The sequence below is a fragment of the Mangifera indica genome, chromosome 8, assembly GCF_011075055.1.
Source record: "Mangifera indica cultivar Alphonso chromosome 8, CATAS_Mindica_2.1, whole genome shotgun sequence".
In the NCBI taxonomy this organism is placed as follows: domain Eukaryota; kingdom Viridiplantae; phylum Streptophyta; class Magnoliopsida; order Sapindales; family Anacardiaceae; genus Mangifera; species Mangifera indica.
The window spans coordinates 3368166-3383720 of record NC_058144.1 but is presented as its reverse complement, the minus strand read 5'-3'; the positions used below and the strand labels follow the sequence as shown (position 1 = coordinate 3383720).

The 15555-nt window shown below is 35.1% G+C and overlaps 1 protein-coding gene across 2 annotated transcripts; it reads left to right on the top strand.

The window, feature by feature from the left end:
* The first annotated feature begins 1210 nt into the window (after positions 1–1210).
* Positions 1211–8462, top strand: LOC123223540 (ABC transporter C family member 4-like). Of its 2 annotated transcripts, none has more exons than XM_044646727.1 (12): positions 1211–1455; positions 1954–4132; positions 4306–4626; positions 4825–4911; positions 5028–5642; positions 5745–5909; positions 6035–6329; positions 6506–6720; positions 6983–7288; positions 7392–7455; positions 7535–7774; positions 7889–8462. In XM_044646727.1, the coding sequence occupies exons 2-12, from the start codon at positions 2027–2029 to the stop codon at positions 7987–7989; spliced, it is 4515 nt and encodes a 1504-aa protein (XP_044502662.1). In that variant the 5' UTR covers positions 1211–1455; positions 1954–2026; the 3' UTR covers positions 7990–8462. The 2 variants fall into 2 exon arrangements, with proteins under 2 accessions (XP_044502662.1, XP_044502661.1); XM_044646726.1 differs by having other exon boundaries at positions 1948–4132.
* Positions 8463–15555: the final 7093 nt, after the last annotated feature.

Below are 15555 nucleotides of genomic sequence, written 5' to 3'. Positions count from 1 at the left end.
CGTTATCGAATATAACATTCAACACCGTCAACTATTTGAGTCAATTGGTGGTGAACTAAAAAACAAAAAAACCAAAAGGTTGGCTTGTGGAACTATTAATGGGTGCCCGTCTGGTATCAGTCAATACACAACGGTGCCCGTCTGTTATCAGTCAATACAGGGTGGTGCCCGTCTGTTATCAGTCAATGCACAATTAAAATTGTTTTATTCTACATCAACAAATACATAATTTTCCCACGCGCTAGTCAAACACTCGCTAAGCGCCCCGCTGCTTTCGGACGGTGTTCATAAATACCACAGTCCGTTAAAACGACATGTTATAGTATTAACCAATTTAATAAATTAAATGTAAAGTCTATTTTACCCTTTCATTTCACAGTACCTATTTAAAGTCTTATTTTTATATGAATTTAAAATTCTTTTTTTTTAGTTTTCGAGAAAAAAAAATCTTTCCGAGAAACTCGTTTTCTTTTCCTTCACGAGAAAATTGTCTCTCTTCGTTATCATTTCTTTATAATTCCTCTCATCTATTTTTCAAAATAACCTTTCTTACCAACCTTCTCATATTCAAACCACAAATCCAAAAACGCTGTTGAAAGCAAGAAAACAATTAATTTCTATGCTTTGTAGCAGCGTTCTTGAAGAATAGCAAACCCGCCAAATCATGGATCTACAGAATGAGGTTTCATTTTGGATGTAAGGGAAACGAAAAGGAGTTAAATAATGATACACTGCATCGTAGCCAAGAGTTCGGAAATCTCTTTTTGTGTAAAAAATTGATTGCAGTTGTTTAGTTTTTTATTTTTTATTTTGGGAAGAGAGGGATTTAAAAATTTCCTTTTTGTTTTATCTGGAGATTAGGAAAAGAGGGAGAAAAGGCGATGGGCGCGTGAAAGAGAGGGATAAAAAGGGTAAAAAATAAAATAAAAGGAAATTTTTTTTGGCCTTACGTTACGTACATGACCTTTCTCATGCTGATCTGGACAAACGCAGTCTTAACGTCATTGGGCTGTGCCATTTTCTGGTTTTATCCGCTGTCCAATTGACCTGCCCGAAGCCTGAGTGGCATAGGCTAACACACTTTTGTGGTTAGTGGCCTCACGCGCTATCTTAAAACAAAGGATTAAGTCTCCCGGCTTCAAAGATTAGAAACAAAATAAATGAGGACTTACGTATTGATAAATTCATAGAAGGCCACCGTCTTTCCAAGTCAGAGTCTATGTGGCATTTACGAGTCATTTATTAAGTCTCTATTATTTTTATCTGTATCTGTTTTTGTAAGATGTTGGTTGGATTTTGTTCGCAGTTTCGATCGTTTCTTCTGGTGAAAGGAGAGACCGTGTCTTCGTTGGTGTAATACTGCAGTAACTTTATGCTGCGAATCTCTGTGCTTTAATTTTCCAACAACCAAAGTTTTTTTCTCTTCTTCAACTTTTGGGTTCTCTTCTTCTTTCGGTAAGTTCAGGATGCTGCTCTTGCATGGTTTCTTCTTATCACTTTCTCTGCGTTAGATGATCTTTCACTTATCTTTCTTTTCTAAAAGTTTTCATCCAACGCTTTTTCTCTTTAAGTTTTTTGTTACTTTTTTTTTCATATTTGATTTAATTAGTTGGTTATGAATGAGTGCAATTTTTTTTTTTTAATTTTACATGGTCCTGCTTTTTAAAATGATCATTTTTTTATTAACGAATCTCCCATCCCTGACGTTTAAACTGCCATGATCTTTTCTGTGATGCTGTTTGTTCTTCACTGATATTTTCTCAATCCGGACAATCTTGCTATTAGGTTAGTTCATGAAACAGAGAAAAACTTTGTACTTTTCTGTCTATTTAATACAAGCTTTAAGCTAGTTTCAGTATTTGCACGCATTTTTAGTGTAACAAAAAGTTGGATTGATTTCTCCTTCTGCGGGCTCTCAGTTTTTCTGGTACATGATTTGTTTCTCAGTTTCAGGACAGGAGAAGGATATTGACGAGAATCAACCACGAGAGACGCATTCTGTAGTATTTCTCGTGAAGCCTGAATCATGTCTTCTGTATCTTGGATCCTTTCCCTCTCATGTTCAAGCTCTGTGATACAATCGTCACAGGACTCATCTGTTCCATTGATATTCCAGTGGTTAAGATTCATTTTCCTCTCTCCCTGTCCTCAAAGAGTCCTTTCATCTGCGGTTGACCTCTTGTTCTTGCTCAATCTCATTATACTTTCAGTTCAAAAGATTCGTTCTAGGTTCATAGCCGATGGTCGACCACCCAGCTCTGATATCAACAAGCCCCTCATCAGAAACAACAGAGCCCTTCTGAGAACTACAATATGGTTCAAACTCTCTCTGATTGTCACTGTTCTGTTAGCATTTTCTTTCACAATTATCTGCATTTTAGCTTTTAGTAGAAGCACCGAATGGTCATGGAAGCTAGTTGATGCACTGTTTTGGTTGGTCCAAGCCATAACTCATGCAGTGATTGCAATCTTAATCATTCACGAGAAAAAATTTGAAGCTGTTACTCATCCGCTTTCTCTTAGAATTTATTGGGTTGCATATTTCGTCATCGTTTCTTTATTCTCGGCTTCCGGGATAGTTCGTTTGGTCTCTTTTAAAGCAACCCTTTCTCCCAGCTTGAGAGTGGATGATATAGTTTCCGTGCTGTCTTTTCCTTTGTCGATTGTCCTTCTGTTTGTTGCAATTAGAGGGTCAACTGGAATTAAAGTGACCAGAGATTCTGAACCTGAAATGGACGAAGAAACCAAATTATACGAACCACTTGTGAGCAAACCCAATGTCAGTGGATTTGCTTCAGCTTCTGCAGTATCTAAGACCTTTTGGCTTTGGATAAATCCCTTGCTTATTAAAGGCTACAAGTCCCCTCTCAAGATTGAAGAAGTCCCATCACTGTCGCCAGGACATAGAGCTGAAAAAATGTCCAAGTTATTTGAATTACATTGGCCAAAACCAGAAGAAAAATCCAAGCACCCGGTTGGAATCACACTCTTGCGGTGCTTTTGGAAGGAAGTTGCGTTGACTGCATTCCTTGCAATTGTGAGGCTTTGTGTAATGTACGTTGGACCTGTTCTTATTCAAAGTTTTGTTGATTACACTGCTGGAAAAAGGAGTTCCGTTTATGAAGGATACTACCTTGTGTTGATTCTCCTTGTTGCAAAATTTATAGAAGTGTTATCAACTCACCAGTTCAACTTCAACTCCCAGAAACTTGGAATGCTTATTAGGTCCACTCTTATAACTTCATTATACAAAAAAGGGCTCAGGCTATCCTGCTCTGCCCGGCAGGCTCATGGGCTAGGACAGATAGTGAATTATATGGCTGTTGATGCCCAGCAACTTTCTGATATGATGCTACAGCTACATGCTATCTGGTTAATGCCATTTCAAGTCGGTGTTGCTTTGGTTCTGCTATATAACTACCTTGGTGCTGCAGTCATCACAGCAGTTATCGGACTACTTGGTGTACTTGTATTTGTTGTGCTGGGCACACAAAGAAGAAACAGGTTCCAGTTCAGTCTGATGGAAAAACGCGATTCCAGAATGAAGGCAACAAATGAGATGCTAAATTACATGCGGGTGATTAAGTTCCAGGCTTGGGAAGAACATTTTAATAAGAGAATCCAGTCCCTCCGCGAATCAGAATTTGGTTGGCTATCCAAATTCATGTACTCAATAGCTTGGAATATTGCAGTAATGTGGTGCACTCCAGTGCTGATATCAACTATTACATTTGGTACTGCCATTTTAATGGGAGTCCCACTTGATGCAGGGACTGTATTTACCACAACAACAATCTTTAAGATCTTGCAGGAGCCCATAAGGACCTTCCCTCAATCTATGATCTCACTTTCACAAGCGATGATATCTCTGGGAAGATTGGATCAGTACATGATGAGTAGGGAATTGGAGAATGATTCGGTTGAAAGAGTGGAGGGGTGTGACGAGGGAATTGCTGTGGAGGTTAAAGATGGGGTGTTTAGTTGGGACGATGAAAATGGAGAACAATGTTTAAAAGATATAAATTTGAAGGTCAAGAAAGGAGAACTTGCTGCTGTTGTTGGGACCGTGGGATCTGGAAAGTCTTCTCTCTTGGCCTCTATTCTTGGTGAGATGCACAAAGTATCAGGGAAGGTATGAATTGTGATTAACAAGTTGTTGAGTCGCCTTTTTCTGTTTCATTAATTAGGTAGCTAAGTTTCAATGCCTCAAACACGTCATTCCTGTCATCAGAAGATAAGAATGCGTTAAACTATTGAAGTTGTAAAATGGTTGTTTAATAGAATATATATGCTTCTCAATAACAGGTCAAAGTTTGTGGGACAACTGCTTATGTAGCTCAAACATCATGGATTCAAAATGGGACAATTCAAGAAAACATCCTCTTTGGTTTGCCAATGAACAGGGAGAAATACAGGGAAGTTATCAGGGTTTGTTGTCTAGAGAAAGATTTGGAAATGATGGAGTTTGGAGATAAGACTGAAATCGGAGAGCGTGGTATTAATCTCAGTGGTGGACAGAAGCAGCGGATTCAACTTGCCAGAGCTGTTTATCAGGATTGTGATACTTACCTTCTTGATGATGTCTTTAGTGCTGTTGATGCTCATACAGGATCTGATATATTTAAGGTGATTTGTTTATTTAACTTTCAAATCCATAAAAAGGACATTAATTTTTGGTTGAATAGTAGTCAGAAAAATCATTGTTCAATGTGGCAATCAGAGTCATTGATTTTCCAAGAGAACTCGGTAAAATTATTTAAAATTTGTGATAATCTGTAGGAACAATGCTTAAATTTGTTAAACCATTTTTTTGCCTTCTTATAGGACTGTGTAAGAAGAGCTCTTAAAGGCAAAACCATATTACTTGTAACGCACCAAGTGGACTTCTTGCATAATGTTGACCATATCTTTGTGAGTATGATTTTCACGTTTCAATCTTCAAAGTTAATGCTTGTCTGAAGTCGAACTCAACAGCTAATTCATATAAACCTTAAAAAATTTGTGTGCAAATTCGTGTTTGATTCCAGGTAATGAGAGATGGGATGATCGTACAATCAGGAAAGTACAATGATCTATTAAATTCTGGTATGGATTTTGGAGCATTAGTAGCTGCTCACGAAACATCCATGGAACTTGTAGAAGTAGGAAAAACCATGCCCCACGCAGATTCCCCCAAAACACCAAAATCTCCTAACCAAGGGGAAGCAAATGGTGAGAATCTTGTAGATCGATCAAATTCTGTTAAGGGAACTTCTAAGCTAATCAATGAGGAAGAAAGAGAAACTGGTAAAGTTAGCTTGCAGGTATATAAAATATACTGCACGGAGGCATTTGGATGGTGGGGTGTAATAGCAGCGTTGCTATTTTCTCTGTTGTGGCAAGCGTCTTTGATGGCTGGTGATTATTGGCTGTCATATGAAACAGCAGCAGAGCGCGCTTTGTCATTCAATCCTTCCATGTTCATAAGTGTCTATGCAATTATTGCAGCTGTATCAATTCTCCTGTTAGTGGTGAGATCCTTTTTTGTTACGCTTATGGGGCTCAAGACGGCCCAAATTTTTTTCAGCCAAATTCTTCATAGTATCTTGCATGCCCCCATGTCATTTTTTGATACAACGCCTTCAGGGAGAATTTTAAGTCGGGTAAGAAGTTAATAGTTAAAGTAATATTCTGAATTTCTCCATTCCATTTTCATTTTAGTACGGTTATAAGACTGATGATTCATTTCTTTCTTTGTTTTTCAGGCATCAAGTGATCAAACAAACATTGATCTTTTCCTTCCATTAGTTATTGGCATTACCATTGCCATGTACATCACGCTGCTTAGCATCTTCATAATCACTTGTCAATATGCTTGGCCAACAGTATTCTTGTTAATACCACTTGCTTGGGTGAATTACTGGTACCGGGTATGAACTTTGTGTTTCTCTGAACTTCCTCGATTCATTGCTTTTTTGGTTTTGGAAGAGTTTTTAGTGATGACAATGAGACAAGATCAATCATACTAATTATTGTTGTCTCTTTTGGGTTGTAGGGATATTATCTTGCAACATCTCGGGAATTAACTAGACTCGATTCAATAACCAAAGCGCCAGTTATTCATCACTTTTCTGAAAGCATTTCTGGGGTTATGACCATTCGCTCTTTCGCAAAGCAGCATGAATTCTGTCAGGAAAATGTTAACCGAGTTAATGCCAATTTGCGTATGGATTTCCACAACAATGGATCAAATGAGTGGTTGGGTTTCCGTCTGGAACTGTTGGGAAGTTTTACTTTTTGCGTTGCCACTCTGTTTATGATCTTGTTACCTAGTAGCATTATAAAACCAGGTAAGTTATATATTTATGTTGACACTTACTTTTGTCTAGCACAGCCTAGCATAGTCATAAACAAAATAATAACATTAACCGCCAAACCAGCCTGATTTTCATGGCTCTGCGTAAATGGATGAAACTGGTTTGTACAATTTTTATTTTAGAAAATTGACAAATTTTACTGAATGCAGAGAATGTTGGTTTGTCCCTCTCGTATGGGTTGTCCCTCAATGCTGTGCTGTTCTGGGCCATATATATGAGTTGCTTTGTGGAAAATCGGATGGTCTCTGTTGAGAGGATAAAGCAATTTACAAACATCCCATCAGAAGCAGCGTGGGAGATTAAAGATCGTCTTCCTCCTCCAAATTGGCCTGCGCGTGGCAACATTGACCTCAAAGACCTGCAGGTAACTGGTTCTCCAGATTATTTTCTACCAAGTAGTCGGAGTGTAGTTCATAGACAAGTGAACTGGTTAATTGCTAGCATAAATCATGAGGAATATTCAACAAAATTATTGATTTATTGGAATTTATCTTGAGTATTGACTAAATGCAAGCAATCATAGATTACATAAACATGCAATTACCATTGAAGTTGGCATCCTCATTACTGTTGTGGCGGGCAAATAACTTAATCTCATGCTGATGCATTACAAATTCTGCAAACAGGTGAGATATCGTCCCAATACTCCTCTGGTTCTCAAAGGCATTACTCTCAGCATTCATGGGGGAGAGAAGATTGGTGTTGTTGGTCGTACAGGAAGTGGGAAGTCAACTTTAATCCAAGTTTTCTTTAGGATGGTGGAACCTTCAGGGGGAAGAATAATTATTGACGGTATCGACATTTCCTTTCTGGGGCTTCATGACCTTAGGTCTCGCTTTGGGATCATTCCTCAGGAACCAGTCCTTTTTGAAGGAACTGTGAGAAGCAACATTGATCCAATTGGTCAGCACTCAGACGAAGAAATATGGAAGGTAAACAAGTCATTCCTGTTTTTTAATATTCATCGCCACATCTGAGTAATCTTTGGAACTTCTATTATTATTTGCATTACCGGAAATATTATAATTCTTGTAGAGCCTTGAGCGTTGCCAACTTAAAGATGTTGTGGCTGCAAAACCAGATAAACTCGATTCTTTAGGTAACTGACGTTCTCCTTTTTCTTACTCTACCGCTTAAATCCCACATTTATCTCATTCTCATATGTTTTGATTCCTCAGTGGTTGATAATGGAGACAACTGGAGTGTGGGACAAAGGCAGCTTCTATGTCTGGGCAGGGTTATGCTAAAGCGCAGCAGGCTTTTGTTTATGGACGAGGCGACTGCTTCTGTTGATTCACAAACAGACGCTGTAATTCAAAAGATCATTCGAGAGGATTTTGCAGCCTGTACAATTATCAGCATCGCTCATAGAATACCAACTGTCATGGATTGCGATAGGGTTTTAGTTATAGATGCAGGTGGGTGCTTCTCTCAACTCTTTATTGGTTAACAGTTCAACATGTAGAAATTAGTAGAGTGGCCGGACATGGCAAGATTTAACCATTATTCCTCTGAAATCTTCTCCTTGACAGGATGGGCGAAAGAATTTGACAAGCCATCCCGTTTGCTTGAGAGGCGTTCAATCTTCGGGTCATTGGTTCAGGAGTATGCAAATCGATCAGCAGGACTATAGAGCAAATCTTCATGGATGTTGTTCTTAACAATTGCAACTGTAGCAACGTAAATAAATAATTTTCTATATCAAACATTTTGTGATAATATCATAAGAATTACCGTTGAAAGGTAAAAACCCTAGCCCTTTTAAACTCGTAGCTACCTGGAAGCCGCGAGCAAAACCCTAGAAAGCATACAAGAAGCGATGGGCAGGTCAAGAAGGAAGTGTACAAGAATTCGATGCCCAAGGTTCTGAGTAAGAGCCCGCACGTGTTCAAGCCAGCTTTCTCCTCTCTCCTTCCAAAGCCGAAGCTTTCGCTATTTATTCTTATCTTTTATGCATTCTCATTTTGATTTTTGTAGCAGCTGTGACTGAAATAATTGAATGTTGCTCATGCAATTTATGCTAACAGCTGTTCTCCAATATGGCGAAGGAGGTTTTTGGTGGAAAGTATAATTTTAATAATGGAAAACGCCTACCCTTTTGCGTAATTTTTTTGTTATTTAATTAAATAATTTTAAATTAAAAATAAATTATCGTATGTATATATTATTATTATTATTATGGTTATGTGTATCTTCTGGTAAAGTATAATTTTACCATGGCAATTTGTTAAATTATACCGTTAAAATAGAATTATCCTTTGATGGTAGATGAAGACTATGAAAAGGAAGTGAATCTCAATTATAGAAGAAAAAAAATCTCCATCATATCTTTTCATCCCAATCCATCACAATTTCGTAGATATATATATTTTTTTCTTATCAATAGACTTGTCGTTGGTGTCAATAAATTATATTTATATTGTATCAGATTAGGTTTTGTATTAAAAATTTTTAATTATAATTTGACTCAAATTAAAATTATATCAAAATTTTTTAATTTTAATCGAATCTTTTAATATTTGAATTGATCTAAATTGATATGAAATTATCTATTATTTTTATTTTTAAAAATTTTTTTTATCGTTTTAATTTTTTTGCTAAATTATTCTAATATATTTTGATAAAACACATAAGGTCAAAAGACAATTTCCCACTCAAGTTTTACCCTAGTATCAAAATTACACCTACGTTAGTTCAAAAACTTAAATACTCATTTATGACTTAACTTCTGTTAGAAATTTTTATTAGAGGCAAATGTATAATCATTATTTTATCATTAAATTTTAAAACTTTAAAAATTTATATCATTTACCCATTTAGTTTAAAAAACTAACAATTTCCCTCATAATAAAACTTTGAAAAATTGCATTTCCCCCTAAAGGTTCAATTTTTTCAATGGTTTAAGGGAATTTGACCACAGTGATGAAGAAAAGTTGTCTAAGGAGAGTCTTTTCACATGGAAGCATCTGGGATTGAAGATCGATGCTCGATTTCCAGATGAGACTGGAGACTGATGATTCCAGATGAGATCAAAGATGATTTAAGAGAATCTGATAGCTTTGAGATCGTTCTCATCTATAAGCATCCTTTGTTGACACTTCTAGATGACATATTGTCATCCAGATCTAAATGATGATGTATTGTCTAGAAGTATCTAGAAAAATTGATGCTTTGTCATCCATAATCATTGACGAAGGACGCTTCTTCTTTGTTGAATCCTTCATTGATGCATCTTCTCCACGATGGCCAGATTCCCTTTGCCATGGATTTTGCTGAGGCAGCAAAAAAATTGAAACCCTTAGGGGAGGGGGGGAAGTAGTTTTTCAAAAGTTTAATTATGAAGAAAAAATTATTAGTTTTATAAACTAAAAGAGAAAATAATATAAATTTTAGGTTTTATGGTAAATGACGGTTTTACTATTGCCTTTAATAGAAGAACTACCACGAGTGTGATTTTGATATTAAGGTAAAACTTAAATGGGAAATAGTGTTTCAGCCAACACATAATATAACATTTCGTCTTATTGACAAACAGTCTAAAAATTTATATACTAAGAGTTTTAAAACAAGTTACTAATTTGACTAACGAAATTAAATTCTTAATACTTAATATTAAAATAAAAATAAAAATAATATGAATACTTATAATTATACAAAGAAACAATTATATACAATATATAAATATTTCAAATTCTTATTATAAAGATACAACATATAAGAATTTTAAAAGATGTCTATAATCTGATATTTCATAATAAAATAAAAATATTTTAATAAAAAATAAACAATAATAAGAATAATTATAATTATACAAAGATATAACTATATACAATTTATAAAGATTTCAACTGTTGTTGATATTGCCTTTTAACATTTTTATAAACTATTAAATGACATGTCTCCAAAATATTCGAGTCAATTCGAATCGTATGAGTGATTTTCGTGTGAATCCTAATATTATTCGATTTAATTTTGTATCATATAGGGTTGACCTAAAAGAAATTTTGTAACAAAAAACTCAATACTAATCTACTATTATTTATGTCATGTCATATCGAATTAACGGACCGTATTGAAAATTGTTAGCTCTACTTATCAATAACAACAGAGTAATGAAACTAATAACAAGAAAATGCAATTTCACATTGATTGAATATGAATACCTATAAATTTATTCTTCATTCCAATTATCTGTCCTTCTGTTTCGCCGTAATTTGCTGTTTAGTCTGTATTGTTCTTCTTATCAAAGAATACAAAATTGATACAGGTTTTGAATAAACATTGAAAGCACCAACAACCATAGATTGCAAAAGAAAGATTATTAAGAAGAAGGTAGTCATCAGATTAAGTAAAATCAATATGGATTATCAAACAAAAAATAATGACAATCAAACAATCTACTTGGTTGTGCCAAAATTTTACTTCACCGAAAGCAATAGCAGTTAGGTTTGGGACGACCTCCATTGAAACAAAGATTGTAAAACATCAATCTTGAATTTCCCCAGCCCAAAAATCGCACTTTTTTTTAGACTAGACAGCAACTTCGGTGCGGCGCCTCCTAGCGAGCTTCAATAATCGATCGAACGTCTCAGTTGTGCAAGCAAGCGTAATTGGACCGTCGACTTTAACATCAAGATCATCCCCCAGCGACTGCATTATCAATTCTTGAAACTTGGGCAATGACAAATACTTGAGCGGAACTTGATATCGTTTAAGATCTTCACCCACGTACATTACAATGTGACCTCTTGCACTGGACCCCTCAGAAATTGCAAATTTTTGGTACGAATTCTTGGAATTACTTAACCCTAATTTTTTCATGAGACCGCAAAAGATTCTTCGAACTGATTTTGTGGAGAACATGGTGACTGATTGTAAAGATAATTTTACTTTAGTTTAGGCAGAAGAGGTAGAGAGGAGAATTAATATGTTAATTTGAGAAGGAGTGTTTCTAATTGGCCGACAAGGATACGAGAAAATTGTAAGGTTGGAATATTCCTTTCTGATAGGTGTTATCAATTAAAGATAAATCTCCTCTTTCAAGATAAAAATGGAATTAGGGTTTTAATTGGAATGAACAATATTATGTGTAAACCGTTTTAAGTATATATGTGATGTGTCATAATATCATTAATATTATTCTATTTATTAAAAATCATTAAATTATATGTTTACATATCATTTATATACTTAATTATTTATTAAAAAAAATATATATATATAATTTCATTAAATTACAATTAGGTTTTGCATTAGAGTTTTTATTTTGGATGACGGACTCGTATGCATCTAGATAATTCCATGCCTATGTGCACTAGCACTTTTTCCCCATTAATAATTCCAATGTGTTTACAAAATTTGTGGTATGAAAGGCTAGTTAACTAGAGATTATACTTATTATTAGCCGATTGTATTTTTTATAGAGTTGAAACTTCGTATAACTCTATTTAGCTAAAAAAAAAAAAATACTCTATATAATTCTAAATATGATAGAGAATTATGTCGGACCAAATGCAATGTTGTCAAATAGTAAGGTTTATAGGGTATGTCACTATCAACCCATGATATGGTAAGGTTTGGAGAATAACCTAGAGGTTCTGAATTGTGTCTTTGCAGGTCTTTAATAGGTCGACTATTTTTGTAAGTTAATCAGTCATATCTCTTTAAATTTTTATTATTTGTCATTTTTTTCTCATATTTTGACAATTGGAAAATATACAATGGGAGTCGAAGATGTTGGCAATAAAATCGAAGAGGAGAGGGCTACTCTTCCAATCCCATCGACATCACTCTTCTGATTCACTATCCTAGCCCATCTACGCCACTCTATTTGAACTAGACACGTCAATTAACCCAGGTCAAATAGAAGCTCAACTCGAAATACGAATTTAAAACCCAGTTTAATAAAATCTGATCCGGTACTATAGCATGTCGGGTCTAGTCTATGAGCCTTTTTCAGGTCGGGTCATGATTTTTAATATTAAACCTATGGGTGACCTAGTCCGATCTATTACTATTTAAAAAAATAAAAATAAATTATACAGAACACTTTTGCCAAAGCAGCAGCCAAGGCTTCAGCTTTTGTGGCAAAAGCCACAAAAGCAAAAACCTTTAACTCTTTTTTTTTTTTAATTTTTTATATATTTATTTTTTTCTATATAAACCAATCAATTTTTTCATCGATTTCAATTTTTCTTAATCTCAATTCTTTTATTATATTTTTAATCTCATTTTCTCTCATCAACTTTCTTTCGAAAATTATCTGAATTTATAAATTATAATTCTTTGTGTTTATAATTTCATTTTTATTTTAATTTTATCATTACAAAATATTATGAATGAATCCAATATTAAAAGAATTTAGAGATTTGGATGTTAAAAATGAGTAGATAAATGGTACAATATATATATTTTATTTATGTTTGTAATTTATACAGTATGTAAATCAATTTATTTATACTATATTATAAACTTATAATATTTTTCATTATATAACCACAATATTCCTTCGCCACAAATGAGGGATCATAAATAAAATTTTTAAGGTATTGTTCTTGATTTTAATAATTGAAAAATAATTTATATTTAAAATTTTAAAAAATTATTTAAATGGATTGACCTATTTAAGGTCTGGTCTGACCCAATTATACAGGGTCAGGCTTTGGACTTTAAAAATATATATGGGCCAACTAGTTTAAGGCTTATTACTATATGGGTCATGGGCCCGACTCAACCTATAAGTCCAATAAATCAAAACAAAGCTAACCTAGTCTGACCTGACCTGATCCATTGCCATATCTTGAACTATTGCGTTAGTTTTTGTTTTTTTTCCACCGGAAAAGGTTGGATCTATGAATGTATACAAATTTTATGTTGTGTAATTTCTTGAATATACTCAAAAAGAATAAATTTGAACACTTCTTGTAAGTGTGATATTAACAAAATAAACCATTCTATGTTACCTTCTATACCCAAAAGAAATACATTATTCCAGAAGAAAATACAGGAAACTGATTGACAGCTCTGTTGATAATGCCAGGAAATCTTGCCCTCTTCGTATTAAATTCTAGTCATTGGGTAAAGTCGCAGTATTATTGCCATTGTCATCATTGTGTTGAAATTTATTATAAATATATAATCTATTATTTTAAATATAATTTTTTTATTGTCACCGTTATATTGATACTTTTTTTTTTATATAGAATCTATTATATATATAAATACATGCATTATTTAGAAATTTTAATATACAAAAAAAAAAAATCATATTTTATCAATTACAATCTTCTATGAATTTCATTTGGAACATTCATCTTTATCACCACCATCATTGCAAATGAAATTTTAGAAGAGCATTTTGGAAGTGGTTGTGACAAAAATGACTTTGGTTTCGACACCAAAGATTGTCTGGTAAGGCCTTCTTCACCAAATGCATCACAAGCATATAAGCTCGAGTTGAACAGTAAAGAATGACATGTTCCGCAAGACTCAATTACTGCCACAGAATCACAGCTTTTGAAGGAACTGTGAGGGGGAGTTTTGGGGCTGTGATTCTATTGCTCGATGATATCGTTTTCATTCTATGCCTGGTATGCATCCTGGGGTTATTGTTGATGGGTGCAGTGACATGGCCTCACCATTGACAGTTTCAAAATGAAGGATTAGTGTGCCCTTTTTACTAGTATGAGATAAGCTCCAAGTTTATGACGAAAGATTCCAAGTAAGAATTGATACAGGAGATTGGTCTCGTTGATTCAAAAGGAATTTTCTTGCTTGTCCCATCTGTATTCCCTTTCCTGAGCGACCCTACTTTAATGTTAATTTCTCCTCAGAAATAGGTACTTAGAAACCGGCTTTGGAGTTCTCTAACAAAAATAATGAAAGAATCGAATTTTTCACACTAAATTGGTACATTAAATATGAAATATCCAAAGTTAAAATATTTTAATAGAAAATTAATGAGGGAAATAGTCATTCGGGCCAATTGAATTTGTTGATGAAATTGTTTGCAATACAAACTATTCACTTACATATTAAGTGACGATACAAGTTTCACATTAAATAAAAATAATATAAATGAATGATACATAAATATGATAAATTGAACCTTAATATAAATCAATTAGTTTTATGTAATATAAGTTTTGATTTTTACAAGGCCAAACGACTATTTCCCACCCAAGGTATGCTGTAATGACGAGTTTCCACCCTTTAACTATGGAAACACCAAACACCCACCCATGGCCGGTTAGATTTAACCAAACCCTAACGGTGGCAAGGGTAAAATTGTCATTTTCTCTAGAATATTAAAAATAAACTAAAATAGAATATATTTTGCCCCCCTAAACTTTAAAAACTAAAATTCCCCCCCCCAGCCTAAGTTTTCAAAAATCGCAGTTTCACCCTCCCGAAGCATTGCCGACGGTCTCCGGCTCCACTGCCGACGGTCTCTCCCTCCCGAAGCATCCTCACCTTCCAGAGAACTCTTTCCTCCCATTTGGACTTCCAATCGGAGTCGGAGAAGCTGTGGAAGACGAAGAACTTCGTCGGGGAAGACGAAGTTCTTCGTCTTCCCAATCGTCGTCGTCGTCTGGGAAGACGACGTCTTCCCAGACGAAGACGAGACGACGAGACGACTCGTCGTCCTCTGGGAAGACGAGTCGTCTTCATCTGGGAAGACAATCGTCTTCCCAGACGACGAAGACGAGATCGATCGATCTCGTCTTCGTCGTCTGGGAAGACGATTTCTCTTCCCAGACGGCTTATCTCTGCGTCGGATACGTTGAGGTCGAGTTGAGAGGCGCCGTCGGTGGAAGAGAAACCGTCGGGAGGGGAAGACGGCCGGTGATGGCGCCAGAGAAAGCGACGGAAAAGGGTTTGGAAATTGGAAGGGTTTGGAAATAAACCCTAGGGGGGGAAATGCAATATTTTCAAACTTAGCTTAGGGAAAAAATGTTAGTTTTTAAACTTTTAGGGGGGGAAATGTAATTAAATTTACCACCGTTAGGGTTTGGTTAAATCTAACCGGCCATGGGTGGGTGTTTGGTGTTTCCATAGTTAAAGGGTGGAAACTCGTCATTACAGCATACCTTGGGTGGGAAATAGTCGTTTGGCCTTTTTACAATTATAAATTTAATATATTTCTACACTATTCTATGGCTCACTACAAGTTTTTTAATGAAAACAAGGATTTTCCAGG